The sequence below is a fragment of the Calonectris borealis genome, chromosome 10 (genome assembly GCF_964195595.1).
Source record: "Calonectris borealis chromosome 10, bCalBor7.hap1.2, whole genome shotgun sequence".
NCBI lineage: Eukaryota > Metazoa > Chordata > Aves > Procellariiformes > Procellariidae > Calonectris > Calonectris borealis.
In genome coordinates, this window is record NC_134321.1 from 18,799,708 (window position 1) to 18,815,554 (window position 15,847).

The window sequence follows — 15,847 nt, forward strand, 5'->3', positions numbered from 1 at the left end:
CGCAGCCCCGGCCGAGCAGCCTGGGCTCGGTGTGAGGAGTTTACTCCTTGCCCCAAGCCTGGGCTGCTCGTCCGGACCGAGATGGTTTCCTGCCCGCTGTCATGGCTCCTGCAGCAGCAGCGCTGGTGCAAAGCCTGTTTTGGGGGGTGTGGGGGGGTCTCAGGCACCTCATCAGAACAGGAGATGCACTGCGATGCCGGCACCGCCAAGCTTTCCCAGTCGTGCTCAAAGACTCCAGCCCTTCGGCAGCGGCTGCTGGCCAGGGAGAGGTGGGGATTCACCCCAAGGCACAGCAGGCCACCAGTAAACCCTGCAGAGAGATGCTGGTGGGCTGGGGGCCAAGCCCTCGGTGCTAATGTCACATCAACCGAGAGAAGACAGGGCGGGGGGAATCATCCTTGTGAGATGGCAGATGACGAACACCCGAGAAACTCATCTGCTTTCTCACAGCAAGGTGCTCGTGCTAACCACATCCTCTGCTTCCCCCCGCCGCTCTAACGACGGCAGCCAAAAGATAAGAGCGGCACGGAGGGCTTCTCGCCCCCTTCCCTCCCCTGGCTCATGTGCCTCGGCCGCAGAGGGCTTGGCCCTTCTGGTAACCACAACCTTATCAGCTCTTTTTTTGGGTTCTCTGGGATTTCTGTTGTTGCAGAGGGGAAAAACGGACACAGGCCCCTCTCCCTAGGTGCAGGGGAGGGGAGGAAGCGGTTTAGCATCTTCAGCTAGGAGAAAAAAAGCAGGAGCCACGCAGCAGTGGGGTGCGGAAGGAGGTTTATTGGAGAAGGCTGCGTGGCGGGGAGGTGGGAGAGGAGAGGACGAGCCCGGCCAGCGCTGCGCAGGGCTGGGAGCAGGGAGAAGGGGCCTTTGCCGGCTTCTCCTCTCCGGCTGCTGGGCTGCATGCGGGGGGAACATCTGTCTCGCCGAGCCGGGGGCCAGATGCCAGTCACCGCTTCCCTTACAGGTCATCCGCTGTCCTCGGCGCCCCGGCCATCAAGTTGCAGGCAGCCTTGTGCTTCTGCCAGTGCTGGACCTGGCACGCCCTGCGGAGGGGAAGGCCGCTGCTCAGGGGCTTGGCTGCGAAGCCCAGCACTGAACCCGTGACAAGGACAAACCCCAGCACCACACTCCTCCAGGCACTGGGGAGGGATCTGGCACGGCCAAGCATTAGCCCAACAGGGAGGGGGATACGGCTCCCAGTTCTGGGGGCTAAGATGGTTTAACGCCAGATCTTGCCGTATGGTTCAGGACCAGAGATTTAATTTACTGCCACCATCCCAGCTGCCACATCCCAGCCCATCACCCGCACCCAAAGAGCCACGGGTGCTTTTCTCCCCCCTCCTGCCCCACCAAAGTGCAGGGAAGGGAGGCAGTGTCACCATGGGAAACCCAGCCCGTCGCTGCTGTCGGCGTGGGCTGGCAGACACACGGTCAGGAGCTCAGCACCTGGCAGTGGCGACACAACACTCACCAGCGTCCCCTCCACCAGCGTCCCCTCCACCAGCGTCCCGGGACATCAGCCCCACCGTAAGACTTGGAGAGGTACGTGGCAAACGGAGAGCCAGCAGTGCTGAGCAGCGGTGGGACCCCTGGCTTCCCTTGGCCCTTTCACAGCATCCTGCGGTGAGGTCTGTGGGGCTCTGGGGAGCAGGGGACACACTGGGGGGCTGCGGGGGACACAGGGGGATGGCAGGTCTCCCTTACCGCGTGCAGTACCACTCATTCCGGCAGCGAGAGCACCGCTTGGCCGCCTCTGCACCACACACCCTGCAGCGGGGCTTGTCGGGGGCCAGAGCTTCCATCATGTCCAGGCTATAGGTCTGTGCCCACCTGTGGTGGGCAGAGAGGGGGTGAAGCTGCTCACGAGGAACTGCTGACAAGCAGCGAGCTGTCCCCGCTGCACCCTGCCCGAGGTGACATCCCCAGCCAGTACCATGGACCCCTCTATGCTCCCAGTGCTAAGCTCCAGCCCCTGCTAATGGGGATACTGGCTCCGCTGGGCATCCTGCGTGCATGTGCCAGGGCCTTACCTGCGTGCCTGGAGCTTCAGCTCCTCCTCGGTGGGGCTGAAGACACGCTTCACCTGGTGCTTGGCGATAGCCTCCCACTTCCCCGTGTTTTTCTTGAGGATGTGGTCCCAGATGACAGGAACCTGGTGGGAGAGGCAGAGCAGGAGGAAGGGGTGCTTGCAGCTAGACCGAAGGCGCTGTGGTATGGGGGCATTCAGGGGGGGCAGCTGGCCCCGGGCACGAGGAGCGCACCCCCCAGGAGGGTGAGCGGAGCAGCATGTGCAGAGGCAAAGGTGCAGGGAGCGAGGGTGCTTTTGGGTTCACAAAGGGGACGGATCCACTTGCCAACAAGTGTTCAGGTGAAACAAGGCAAAACCTTCAGGGTCCGGTTGGGAATGAGTTCAGCCCCGAGGCCTGGGCTCCTGAACAGAAAGCCCTGGGATCTCAGCACCCTGTGTGAACCCCGTGCTCCGGAGCCGTTTGCCTGAGCAGATTTTTCCATTCGTCACTTCCCCGAAGATGAACACCCGGGGAAGGGCTGGCCAGCACAAAAGGGAAAGCACCAGCCAAGAGCGGCGCGTGGAGTTCAGGCTCTGGAGAGGACGATGCTGCTTCAAACAGCGCTGCCTTCTCCAGCAGAGTAAAAATAGCCAGCCTGGAAGGGGAGGAAGCTGCTCTCGGAGCAGCCGAATGGAAAAAGGCCTTTCCTCAGCTTGGCTCGGCGACAAGGAGTGAGTTCACTGCTTTCTGGGCAGAGCAGGGAGCCCATGTGTGTGCTTCCAGCTGGCTCCCCCTGCCCACCCGCTGGGCTCAGCCCCAGCCCTTGGCGGAGGCAGGAGCAGCACCGGCACAAAAGTAGAGCTACGGAGAAGGGCAGCAGCCTGGGCGACGGCTGGGCAAGGTCCCCAGTGTGGCAGCTGCCTGTCCCTGCCCCACTGACACGCTGGCAGTCGAGGCACGTGGAGCGAATCCATAACCGTCCCCAACCGCTCGGCTTGCCGGCCTGCAGCCTTCCCCAGGCCCAGCTCCCGGCACAAGCCATACCTCTGGCTCAGCCGCAGCCAGCTCTGGCCAGGGCACATCACCCTCCTCCCGGGCCACGTGGCCAGCCGCGCTGGGAGCAGCATGCTCCCCGTGCGCACAGCCCAAGCAGCTGCTGCCCGACCTACCCATCCGCTCTGGGAAGCGGTGTGGGAAGAGCTCCTGCTCTCCCAGCTCTTCTCAGCTGCCTCTTTGCAGATCTGCCCCACACACAGTTTCTCCCCTCAGCTCATGAGAAGGCAGCAGAAACACCTTTCTCCAGAGACTACCACTACACGGATTAAAAACCCCAAGAACCTCACACTGTTTGAAGACCCTCAGGCGCAATTCCCAATTCCCCAGCTGGGACCAGTTTGACTCCAGCCTCTATCACCAGACCTTGGCATCCCTCTGTATGCAGTGTGCCAAACAGCCCCGGGTCAGGGCTGTAAAAGGAGACTCTTCCCTGGGGAGTCCAGAATTCAGCAGGAAAACACTGACAAATGTTAAATAAAGAGTTAATTGTCAAAACAAGGCAGGGGTTGTCTCTGGCCCATGCAGCCGCCACCCCAGGGACTCAATGCGATCTGGAGAGCTGTTTAGAACCCAGCGTTTATGCCTTTAGCTGTGCCTGCTTGGCCACTGCGGCCAGGACAAGGCTCTCATGTCATCCACGGAGAACTTTGCTGGCAATAAGGGTGTAACTGTGAAATGGGTGCTTGGCTGCTTCACCAGGGCACCACCTCTCCAGAGCTGAGCTTGGTGGGAGGAAAAGGGGGTAGGGAGCTATCAGGCTTAAAGCGGAGTGGCTGGAGAGGTGGAGGAAGAGCCACAGGATACCTGCTCCAGGACGAGATCCTTTTTGGGGGGAGCTGGCTCTGTCACTGCGAGGTGGCTCAGAAATCTCTGCATCTCCACCAGGTTGGGCAGCTGGTCAATGAGGACGTCCGTCAGGAACGCACGGAGCTGTGGCCACAAAGGGGAAGACAAGAGCGAACGGAGAGAGGTCAAGACAACGGAGCCAGATCTGGGGAAGCAGCATGGCAAGAGCAAGGATCTGTGGGGCACTGGCAGAATGACCCATGGGGGTCTCCCAAGATGCACTCGCAAACGCAAGCTTTGCTGCTGCTGGCACGGTGACAGACCCCGCTGCTCTCCCACCACTGGCTCCTAGGAGCCCACAGCGAGGACAGGGAGAGATGCCCGGAGGTGCCTAGTGCTGGCAAGGTCCTACTCTGTGCTGCAGGGCCCACGGCCTTCATAGTGTAGGGTCCTACCTTGAGGAGCTGGCTCTTGTTGAAGCCATCAAAGTGGTATTTGCGCTGGCATTCGGGGCTGAGCAGGAGGTTGAGGAGGGCAAGCCACACCTGCCCATCGAGTTTGGTCATCTTCACCTGGTCTTCAGGGGGCACCACGTGCCACGCACCATTCTCAAACTTCTTGAGCTTGCCTGAGGGACAGAAGAACACGCGGCTCCAGGGAGAGACAGCGCTGCCCGAGGGAAGACAGTTCAAAGGTGGGGATGCTGACCTACGCTCACTTCTTCACTCCACCACAGGCAAGCCCCTCTGCTTCTGCCTGCCTCAGTTTCCCCACCTCTTTGCTCAGCGTAGCAGCCTTCTTGGTACTGAGCCAATGTATTAGAGAGCACGGAAAGCATAAAGAATGTGTACTAAAACAATAGGGCTGTGGCAGGAACCGAAACTGTGATATCTCCCTCTGTACTTGGCCAGGAGTGCAGAGCACTGGTAGATGGTGGGGGAGCCCATGCTGCAGCAACAGAATGGCTGGAGAGGCATGTTTTGGGGTATCAGCATGGCCAATAACTGCTCTTCTGGAGGTTCTTCTGCCGGTGAAAGCCAGAAGTAGCATGAATATAACAGAAGTGACAAAACAAGCTCTAGGAGCTACTGTGCTGCTCTGGGGGGTGGAGGGGGATGTAACCCTGCATCTGCACAGCCTGGAAATGCCTTTGCACTCTTGTTTCTTTCCAGTCCCTCCCTCAGGGCCCTGGATCAAAGCTCTCTCCGATACCCCGAGCACACAGGCGGAGAGAAGGGATGCGTTTCCTGGCTGGAGGAAGGAGGAAAGCTCCCACATCCAGCTGGGCTCCTCTCGGCAGGCGCACAGCCACGTGCTTCCCAGGATCTCTTCCTCCCCTTGCCCGCGCTGTGACCCTCCTAGTGCCGGGCTGCGGAGGGGAGTGCGGGTTCCCACGCCCCAGGCTGTGCCCCACCACTGCTCAGATGCAGGCAGTGGGGAAGTTGGGGGGCTGGGGGGGCACGCCTGGCTGCAGAGGTGCAGGAGGCAGGGCTGATGGCACAGGTGACAGCTGATGGGCACAACCTGATCAGAGGCCTTCGGCAAGAGCGAAGCTCAATGACCAGCAGCTTCAGGGCAATGGGTTTGCTGCCTGGGAGAGCCCACGTCTGGCTCCAGCTCTTAGCGCTGTCTGAGAAAGGTGCAGACAGGCTGAGACTGGCACTGTGGTCCTTCTGCGTCCAGGACAAGACTCCTCAGCAGGTGGGGCTGGCAGATGTGCTACACTCCTGCTCCTGTCCTGGCCGTGATCAGCTCAGAAGAGATACAACCCTGTGCGAGGATCGGCTTTTGGGAACACTGCCCCAGCCCAGCTGTGCTGCAGCTGCTTTCGAGCTGAACAGCTTCAGGCAGGGAACACTAGTGAGGAGCAAGGGGAGGAGGCCAGAGGGGAGGGTAGAGGGGGAGCAGCTTTCTGTAAGGGCTCCTGCAGCAGACCCATCAGTGGGTGCAGGTCCCAGCACACCACCACAGCACCGCCACGGGGCACGATCCCTACCTGCTTCGCGGCAGCTCCAGGGGCAATGCTCCACCAGCTCGACAAGGAGGCAGGGCAAGTTGTGGGTATTCAGCATCCGCGTCAGTGCGCTCAGGGGCAGACTGGAGATAGCACAGAAAGGGTGAAATGGCGCTCGCAGACAAGTGCCAGAACAGATACAAACGCTCCCTGAGGCAACTGGGAGAGGCAGGAAAAAAACAATGATCCGGGTTCCCGCAAGTACCATGGAGCAGGGTGGAGTGCTGCTGCATTTGCCTCCCCGGGGTGCAGTGCCACTGCCACCACGGATACAGCCAGCTGCTGAAAGGGGTCCAGGCACCCGCTGTGGCCCCGCAGGACTCTCAACCGGAGAGCTCGGCGCATGTCCTGTGCTGCTCCTGGGCACCTACCTCTCCACCTGATCGGTGATGAACCGCAGCACGGACAGGGCTTTCAGGGAAATCTCAAACTCCATTGTCTCTGCCTGCTTCTGCAGCTCCTGTGGAGGGACAAGCACAGCCTCAGGATTTCAGGCCCCATTTCCCAGGAGCTGCTGCGAGGCAGCTTGTGGTCTGCACATCAGTAACCATAGACTGGAGAGGAAACCAGAGCCCTGCAAAACAAACTGTGCTTCTCATCTCGACTGTGCCAGCGCTGCCTGTTTGCCAGGGCAGCCACAGAAGTGATTGCAGCCCACTGTTGCTCGTCTCTTATCTCCCTACCCCTAACAGGTCACGGGTGGCTACGGGCAGCACCGCCTCTGCACAGGGACACCCCCTGAAAGAGGCCAGTCCCAGACCGCTCCTCTCTCCCCTTCTAGGATCATCTTGTGGCCCATGGCCCTGCAGAGACCTGTGAGGTTGAGGGAGGGGGGAGCTGCATGATCAGCAGAGGAACCAGAGGAGAAGGAGGAGGGAAAAACTTGGCCCTGGTGCAGCTGCAGTCCTCTATCCACCCCTCCTGGATCTGCCTCTCCCCTCTAGCTTGTGCACAGCCAGCTAGAATATCTGCCTGCGGTTATCCCAGCCCACAGCTACGCCATGCTCTCCAGCCACCCGTCCTCCTTCCCTTCCCAGGCAGCATGGACAGCCCGTTCATCCTCCACGTGCTCAGGCTAACAGCCTGACCACCCTCTGACTCAGCCTCTTTAGAGACCATCGGGATAGCTAGGCCGAGAGGTGCCAAGTCCTTCTCCCTGGCCCAGGCAGAGCTTCTCCTCTCCAGTCCCAGACGCTCAGCGCTCACATCTTCATGTGCAGAGCACTGACCTCAGCAACTCGTATTTCTCCAAAGCGCCACTGCAAGAGTTCCCTTCCAAATTCCTGCGGTAAGAAGCCCTGCGCTCCCCGTGCCGGTGCCCCACACGCTACTAAGAAAGCCTTATGGGCTCTTCCCCCAAACCTCCTTCTCCAAACTCCCCCAGTGAGGCTGTTTCCTACAGCTCCTGGTATCCAGACCTCATCCCTGCTACCTTCAGGCAGGGACTATCTTTTGCCTGTGCTTCAGAACAGGTCCTGCTCCAGGGGTTACCACCATACACAGTCACAAAGGACAACAGGCTCCACAACACAGGAGAGGGCAGGAACAGCTTTTTCATAGGGGGTTACTGCATGTAGAGTCAGGAGGGGCTGGAATGAATCAGAGGAAACCAGGCTCCTTGGGAGACGAGCGCTTTTTAGAACCCTATTGGCTAGAAAAGGTCAGTTTTTTAACTTGAGCCACGTCAAAGCACTAACAGAGACACCTCCTTCCCCTCCCCAGCCGGGAAAACATTTCCTGGAAAACATCCCTATTGTGCTCCGGAGCCCTCCACTTCCTTCCCTTTTCTGGAAGAGGAGCACGTGCTCAGGCAACAAGCCAAAGGATGGAGGCAATGCAGGGAGATACGGCCAAGCTTGCAGGCTATCACTTTAACCTCGCTTCTCCAGACACTCCTCGTGATGTGTGCAGTTTAAGGAGAAAACTCAAGGTGCTGAGAAGCACCAGAAGCAGAGAGCTCCTGCACCGGGAAGGTATGCGTGGCAGCCCGGGAATACCTGACTGGGAAGAGCTCCGGGCTCGCTGCTGGCCCAGAACAGCACAGAGAGGAGGTATTTCTCAGAGAGCAGAGGAAGTTGGGGGGAAACATGTTAGGACAATTCCTAGTCGTATTGTACATCGATTTAGGGAAGGATCGCTCTCATGGTTAACCCTGGCTGGCTCCAGTGGCAGCCTGAGCTAAGGTGGTTTCACAAGCTCCAGGGAGACATACCCACACAGCTTTTAAGAGCCACAGCAAACAGCCAAAGCCCCTGTACTGAATTTTTGCCTGTCAACTCTCCAGCTTCCCCCCCTCAGAGCTCAGACTGTGTCCTGCAGGAAGGCTCAAGCTGGCACCGTCACGAGAGAGGGCGGAAGCGCGGCTGTGGGGTGGAGGGAGGGGGGTGCAGCCGCCAGCCCAGCCGAGCTGCTGGCACGGATGAGCATCAGCACCAGACGCCCTCTGAGATGGGCAGAAGGTGCCAGGATTGCAGCCAAGGGGTTCTCCATGGGAAGACCCCCTGTGCCTCTTCAGGCTGCCCACATCCTCCATCACACGTGTCCCCAGTGAGCTACAGGACTTTCTCCTCACCTGCATGGACGAGGGGCTGGCAAGATCCTCGGGACGAAGCTCCACCGGGGTTACCATCTGTCCGTTGGCGCTCCGAGCTGCGAGCAGGGTCAGTTTTCGGTGGCAGTAATCAATTAAATCCAGAATGCCATCCTCTGCTGATTCGCAGATCTCCTTCACAATGACAAGAGTTGCACAGAGAGCCAGCCCCTGCCACCATGGCTTTCCACCCCCAGGCGCTTTACAGTGAAGGAAGCTGAACCTGCCTCATACCTTGTAAAAAAACACTGTCTCCAAGAGGTTAATGATGGAGGCTTCATGATGCAGCTGTGGGAGGAAAACGGCAAGAGTGAGGTAACAGCAGAGCAGTCACCAGCACTGAGGACACAGGCAATGGGACCAGGAAAAGGGCCCTTCTAAGAAGCTGCTTACGTACTTGTGGCCAAACGCAAGTCCAAGAGCCAAATGCAAGTGATGTAATCTTTAAAACAACTCCAGTTCATGCGGTTCATATTAATATAGTGCCTATGACACTATAACACGCTGATAGAGAACCACACTTCCCAGCAGGCAGGGCTCTTCAGGGCTCTGTCTCTACAGTGGCAGTGCAACCGTAGGCCTCGGGCAAGCTACAGCCCCTGGCACCACCACAGAGCCACCACTGGAGACGGGACAGTGCTCTGCATGGCTGCGCTGCTCTCAGCCCCCTGGGACCAGGGCAGACAGCCTTGTCCCCAGTCTGGGAACCACGAGATAACTGCCTCGAGGCAATGCTGCAGACAAACCGCTGTCCAGGGAAGACATCACCTTTCCCCAGCAAAGCGTTACCCTGGACTGAAAATGGGCTAAAACTTCCAAGTCTCAGGCAGATTCTCTTAGGTCAAGGGTTGCATGCCTCCACATGGAAGCCGAGCTCCTGAGATTGCTCCCTTGCCAAGAATGGCCCAAGGGACTGCTGCTCCCAGGAGCTCGGTAAGAAAAAGCTATGTTTTTTTTGACTTGGAGGCATGTAACCTCGGAGAGCCCTCTGGTTAGAAATGCCAGAGAAAAACAGTGCTCAAAGAGGGGCAAATACCCCAGGGGCGTTGCTGCCTCGGAGCCAGGGTAGCACCAAGTCGCTGGGAGTTGCAAGCTGGGAGCGCAGCCACCTCCAGGAGCAGCTTTTGCTGCACCCAGCAGCTCCGGCAATCCCCTCAGTGGGATTAGGCAGGGGTGCAGCCCTACATGGGCTCCCCCTGAGCTCCCCTGGCAGTGGGTTTCTGTCCCTCCTGAGGACAAGGACACGGGCTCATTGCTTGTGGCTTTGGGAAACCAGGTGCTTCCCACCATGTCACACTGTCCACCGCAGCTTCTCAGCCCACTGAGATGTAAAACCCCAGCTCTGAGATTTTCAGGGTGAGATTTATTTTTAAGCATAACTGTGCGCGCCCAATTTCCAGGCTTATTCCCACTGGCCCCTCTACTCACCACCACGTAGATGGGGAAGGTGCTTCTCGGCTTGAAGTCCTCCAGCCGGCACAGCACGGGAAAGATCTTGTGCTTCCAGATCTCCACAGAGATCAGCTCCCCAATGAGAACAGGAATCTAGACAGGGAAGGGACGGGGGGAGCAAAGCCTTTCAGACCAGTGCCGGAGTGGGAACCAGTTATGGCTAACGCTCAGCCACAGAGACTTCGGAGTCATCCCACGGAGGAGGGCGGCCTTGGGGCACACTGTGTTTATAGTCACCCAGCTCAGAAATCAACAGCTTTTCACCAACAGACCAGAGGGCAGAGAGAGCTCCTGGGGCTGCAAAAGGGGAAGATGACCCCAAGGAGCTGGGCAGGTCCAGGGCACCACACGTCCCGGTGCAGCCCGGCACGCTCTGGGGCAGCAACACCGTGGGTACAGGGCAGAAATCCGCAACCGGAGGGGCCGGTGCATGAAAGAGAACCAAGCAACCTCCAGAGAGGAACCAGAGACCAGCAAGTAGAAATACCACAGCTTGACCTTTAATTTTTTTAAAAAGCAACACTGGCAAACCACCAGTCAAATGTTTTCGCTGGAGATACAGCAGATTCTTCACCATTTTATTCCAAAATTGCAAGTTGTGCACAAAACAAACCCAGCTCAAGGCTGACGGCTTGGCATGGGGACCACTACTGCACCCAAGGAGGCTCACCTTGGCGTAGGTGACCAGCAGCTCAGTGAGGAGCTGCTCCTGGCCCGTGGAGGCACTCAGAATGGCGTGCATGTTGAGCTTCTCCACGCACTCGTGCTGCCGAAGCCATCTGCAGAGCAGCCAGCAAGGACATCAGTGCCAGAGACCTCTGGCCACCGGCTTTGGGGCTCCGCTGGGCTGCTGGAGAGGGTCCCTCAAGCAGGAAAACCTGCTCCCGGCACCCCCATCCCCAGGAAATGCCCTAAGCCTGCCAGGCACCCCTAAACCCCACGCTATCCCGAGCCTACGCTCCCTGGGGCAGCAGCTCCACCTGTGGCAGCCCCAACCCCACTGCCCTCCTGCCTGCCCCCAGCAACACCCACCATGAGACACCCCACTGGGGACACCCCAAAACTGGGGGTCCTCTTCTCCATCACCCCTACCCACATAGACCCTCTGAGGACATCCCAGGTCTGGACCCTTCCTTGTCCTCCCTCCCACATGGACCCTCCTCTCTCTCCCAGCCCTTCCAGGAGGGCACCAGAATTGGAGATCCTCCTCTCCCCCCACCGCACCTTGACCCTCTGGGGTCACCTCAAAACTGGGCCCCCTCCTCTCTACCCTAGACCTTCTGGGGACCCCTCCTTATCCCCACCCCGACCCTCTGGGGACACTCCAAAACCAGGGCCCCTCCTCTCTCCCCTAGACCTTCTGTGGATGTCCCCCCCCCGCCCCCAGATCTGGGATCACCCACTCCTTACCCCCACCCAGAGCCTCTGGGGAGGCCCCAAAACCGGGTCCCCTCCTCTCCCCCCCACATCACACAGCCCCAACGGGGACAACCCAAATTTAGAGCTCCCCCCCTCCCAGACCCTCCGGGGACACCCCAGAACCCTCCCCCTCGAGACTCCGTCCCCTACAAAGGCGGCCCCCCGCACCCCTGTCCGCCGGCGTCCCGCAGCTCGGTGCCCTGCAGCGCCCGCACCAGCGCCTCGGCCTCGGCGGGCAGCAGCGGCGCCGGCCCGGTGGCGGCCATGGCGGCGCCGCGTCGCTATGGCAACGGGGGGCGCTGGCGGCTTCTCTGCCGCCCCCTGGCGGCGCGGAGGAGCCTCTGCGGCCCAGTGGCGGCACGGAAGAGCCTCTGCGGCCCCCTGGCGGCGAGGAGGAGCGACCGCGGCCGGCGGGGCGCACCGGGCTCCGCGGACACACCCGGGGGACGCGTGGGGGGACACACGGGCCCCGGTGCGGACCCGGCTGGCCCGGCTGCCATCCCCGCCGTCACTTCCAGCACACGATGATGTTGGGGTCGTTCTCCAGGCGCTCATCCAGCTCCTTGTAACTCATGCCTGGGGGGAAAAGGCAGTGGGGTGTTAGTGGGGTGCCCGGCAGCGGTGTGCGGGGCTGGCTGGGGCGCCCACCAGCGGTGTCGGGGGGCTGGCCAGGCCCCCCCAACTCCTCCCCGTGGCAGCATAGGCTTGGAAACCCAGTTCAGCCCCGAGCCCCATCTCCCTGTGGTATGAAGGCTCCCAAAGGGGCAAGGGAGACCCCGAAACCAGTGCCCAGCCCTGGGCACGCAGGCAGTCCTCTGCCTTCCACCAGCCCCAGGAGGAGCCCGGATCCTCACCGGTCTTGCAGCAGATCTCATCGTAGCTGTGGCAGCCTGTGTACAGCCGGGCTGGGTGGCTCCGCTCATCCCGGGCGACCTTGACGGGGTATTTCTGGAGCCGCCGGATAAGGCCCTTCATCAAGCCAAACTGGATGAGCCTCCTGGGGACGAGGAGGGAAGAGACTGGGACCACGATGCTGAGGCCTGAAACACCCCAGCTCCCCCCATTCCCTTCTGGTTCCACCGCGCCACACCGCTGCCTCAGTTTTTCCACCTACAGATGCAAGGGTTGGGTACTCCCTCCTCGCTCCCTCACGCTCGCCCCGCCATCCCCGGTGTCACCGCCGCCCTCGGGGACCGAGCAGGAGGGTGCTGGCTCTGACCTCTCGTCCACCCTCTGGAGCTGCAGGGTGTAGCGGGAGATGAGGTCTCGCACCGTCGTGCCAGGGCTCAGCCCGCAGTACAGCTGGAAGACGTCCCTAAGGCTGGCTCGCTTGTGCCCTGCGGGGACGAGCCACCAGTCAGCCGCGCTCTCCCTCTGCCGCCGCCGGCAGCCCAGCGCAGGGTCACCGTACCTTGTTTGGTCACATAGGACAGACATTCCTCCTGGAGACACTTGTCATCCACCAGGTCCTGGACCTTCGGCGTGGTGCAGTAGACGTTGGAATACTGGAGGGCAAGGGAAAACCAGCTCTGCTCAGCCACGGCTCCGAGAGACGCACCCGCCCCGCTCCGAACCCCACTGTCCCCCCTACACAGCCACCCCGATGGCACAGCCACTGCCCAAATCCCACTCATGGCCCCACTCATGGCCTGACCCACCTGGAGTATGGAGACGAGCGTGACGACCCCGTAGTACCTGCAGACGGACAGGGAAATGTGAGAGACCCTCTGCCAGCACCCACCAGCACCCCTCCTGCGGGCTGGCCAGGCCCCCTTCCACGCACTCACAGCAGGTTTTGCACGGCAATGCGCACCAAGTTCAGCTCCACGTCGGCTTCTGCGGAAATCTTCTGGACGTGCCGAAAGCCGTCGATGTAGGGCAGGATCTAGGAGGGGAGGAAGCGAGAGCTAAGAGGGGAGAGAGCAGAGAGGCCCAGGGCATCACGCTGAAGCCCAAGGAATCCCGTTTCTGGGAGCACGCTGGGATGGGCAGGCTCCAGCCCTGGCAGCATTTTATCCTCATCTTGGGTGAATGGGTTGCTCGCAGGCCCAAGCACAAAGACAAGGGGAGCACCAAATCGTGCTCATTAATGGGGTGATCTCCAGGACAGCCTGACTCCCCTCTGCCCCCGGGCAGGCTGGAAACAGATCCCAACCAACAGATCCTGGTCAAGCACACGGACCTGCTGCGTGGTGAGATCCCACTGGGAGTTGAAGAAGTCGTCCTTGTCTTGGGTGAAGACGGGGACATCGTACTCCTGCACAATGGGAGGGTCCGGGCGCTGCTCGATCACCTTCAGGTGGATGGTGTTCGACTCATCTGGCCAGGGAAGGGAGAGCGCTCAGGCCCCGCAGAAACCTCTGCTCCCTTGGGAGCTCACAACCGTCAGCCCCAGGGCACCACCACGCCGTGTGGAGGAAGGTGTTTGCAGCCCATAACCCCATCCCTCCTGGCCCTTCGAGCCACCCACGGCAAGGCTGGCTCGGACACCCTCCAGCTCCAAGCACAGACAGGCAGGGAGCTGCCGGGAGCAGCGCAGGCAGAGCCAACCCGGCAGGGGATGGCCCAGCTGCCTCCCAGCACCGACCTGCCCCGCTCCTGCCCTCGCTGCCGGGCCGAGGACGGCGCGGCTGCCGTACCTATGGGCAGGGTGCACTTTCCTTTGGCATTCAGCTCCTCCAGCAGGATGGTCATGATGGGAACCAGCTTCTGTTTACTCTCCTCATTGGAGATGAAGCCGCTTTCCAGCTAAAGAGAGCAGAAAATCGAGTCAGCTCCTCCCTGCGGGATTACCAGCTAGAGGAACCACACGTCTCTAATTCCATCCTCCCTTAATCTTCAAGTGAAATCAGCACAATCCTCTCCTCACTGTAAACCTGGCCCCTGCCCGAGCAACGCCCTGTGACCCACAATGCGCACCAAGACACCGGTGACTCTGCGGGGCGGATCGTGAGGCAGCCAGCCTCCCCTCGGGCCTCACCTCGAGGGTGGTGAGGTAGCCAGCCAGCTTCTTCACTATGGGCTCAAGCGCACAGGCCTTGGCTCTGGCATCGCACACAAAGCCCAGGTTGAAGAGAAGAGCGTTTCGGCTGTACTTCTTGTGCTCGATACACACGGGGCAGCCGATCAGCTTCTTCTCCATGGCCGTCCTGTGGGAAGACAAGTATAACCTGCACCTACGCTCTCAGGGAGGCCTGAGCCCCGCACAAGGCTAGTTCCCGGCCAGCTCTGGAGGTGGGGGCTTCTGCTTTGCAGGAAAAGTGATACCTAATCCCCAAATGCTCAGTGCAAAACACACAGTCTGAAGAAGGTGGGGGGGGGAAGAGTCAACCATCAGAGAAGAAAAGTCTCCTTTCAAAACCAGCACAGCTCTCTTTGGGAACTAGAGACGTTGGTTACTCTGGTGTGCTGCTTCCCATTCCTTTCCCCCAACCACTTCAAACACAACAGCAGAATGGCTGCACAAGTAGGTTGCTGAGCATCTCCTCAAAGATGACTCCATCTCATGCAGCACAACCAGTACATAGGTGGACACAGAGCCCACTGCAAGCATCAGTGCAGTCACCTGCATCTTTCCTGTTGGGCTAGCCCATGCCGGTCAGACCTGCTTTTCCCCAGCATCAGTGCCCTCCAGCCTTCAAAACACTTCTGCTGGCCCGTGACTCGTTTGACTTTTCTGGATTTGAGGCTGACAGAGAACCACATGCAGCACCAGCCACCCCCAGAATCAGGTACCCAGCCCCCCTGCACGGGTAACTGCGGGCGTCGTAATGAACCTGCCGACCACGGGGACAGAAATCCCTGGGAGCCCGGAGCTGGCGGCTGGCACTGTCTCGTCGCCAAGCTGCTGTCTCCCGCTGGCAGAGACTTCCCCACTCGTGGCGAGGACAGCGGATGCCCCCACGGGGGACGGAGGGGAGGCTCGCCGACACTCACACGGTGATCAGCTTGTTCTGCAGCTCGGGCTTCGTGATGACGTACACCTGGATGGTGTCAAACAGCTCCCGAGAGATGAAGTCCTCCGGGACCTGCAGCGGCACAGAAGGCCCTGCTCCAGCCTCACCCGGCGGCCGAGCCCCGGCCCAGCCCCGCGCCCCCGCCTGGGGAACAACCTCCGCCCCTGCCCCCCCCTTCTCCCCTGTGGGCTCTCCTGGGCCCCGGACCCCCGCGCCGGGCAGATGCTCCCGGGCCCCGGCCCCCGCCAGGGTCCTGCCCTGGCCCCCGGGAGGTGCTTTCAGACCCCCGTCCCCCTCCGGGCCCAGGCGCAGGCGCAGACTCCCCCCACACCTGGTAGGTGATCTTGGGCCCCAGCGTGGGGTGGAACTCGCTGAAGAAGACGCACTCGATCCTGCCGCCCATGGCGGCCCGAGGAAAGGCCCGGGCGGGCCCCGCTCCGGCTCCGGTGCAGCGGCGACGGCGGCGGGGTAGCGGCCCACGAGGCGCATGCGCCGAGAGCCCAGCCGGCCACCGTAGCACCGACCCTGAGGGAGGTGCGTCACACGGCCGCGCCAGCGGAGGCGGGCC

At 60.7% G+C, this 15,847-nt stretch overlaps 2 protein-coding genes across 5 annotated transcripts; both read right to left on the minus strand.

Moving 5' to 3' along the window:
• Positions 1-737: 737 nt before the first annotated feature.
• ZMYND10 (zinc finger MYND-type containing 10) lies at positions 738-11,589 on the minus strand. The gene is made up of 12 exons (XM_075159240.1): positions 11,492-11,589; positions 10,575-10,683; positions 9,881-9,997; positions 8,687-8,740; positions 8,435-8,587; positions 6,234-6,322; positions 5,845-5,945; positions 4,304-4,476; positions 3,867-3,992; positions 2,028-2,149; positions 1,702-1,827; positions 738-1,040 (listed from the first exon to the last, which is right to left on the minus strand). The coding sequence occupies exons 1-12, from the start codon at positions 11,587-11,589 to the stop codon at positions 956-958; spliced, it is 1,353 nt and encodes a 450-aa protein (XP_075015341.1). The 3' UTR covers positions 738-955.
• A 74-nt stretch (positions 11,590-11,663) lies between these two features.
• Positions 11,664-15,783, minus strand: NPRL2 (NPR2 like, GATOR1 complex subunit). Of its 4 annotated transcripts, XM_075159241.1 has the most exons (11): positions 15,611-15,718; positions 15,260-15,351; positions 14,304-14,472; positions 13,963-14,071; positions 13,506-13,642; positions 13,111-13,208; positions 12,982-13,018; positions 12,735-12,828; positions 12,543-12,660; positions 12,178-12,320; positions 11,666-11,899 (listed from the first exon to the last, which is right to left on the minus strand). In XM_075159241.1, the coding sequence occupies exons 1-11, from the start codon at positions 15,680-15,682 to the stop codon at positions 11,832-11,834; spliced, it is 1,137 nt and encodes a 378-aa protein (XP_075015342.1). In that variant the 5' UTR covers positions 15,683-15,718; the 3' UTR covers positions 11,666-11,831. The 4 variants fall into 4 exon arrangements, with proteins under 4 accessions (XP_075015343.1, XP_075015344.1, XP_075015342.1 ...); XM_075159242.1 differs by lacking the exon at positions 15,260-15,351 and having other exon boundaries at positions 11,664-11,899; positions 15,611-15,783; XM_075159243.1 differs by lacking the exons at positions 15,260-15,351; positions 15,611-15,718 and adding an exon at positions 14,889-15,086 and having other exon boundaries at positions 11,664-11,899.
• Between the last annotated feature and the right edge of the window lie 64 nt (positions 15,784-15,847).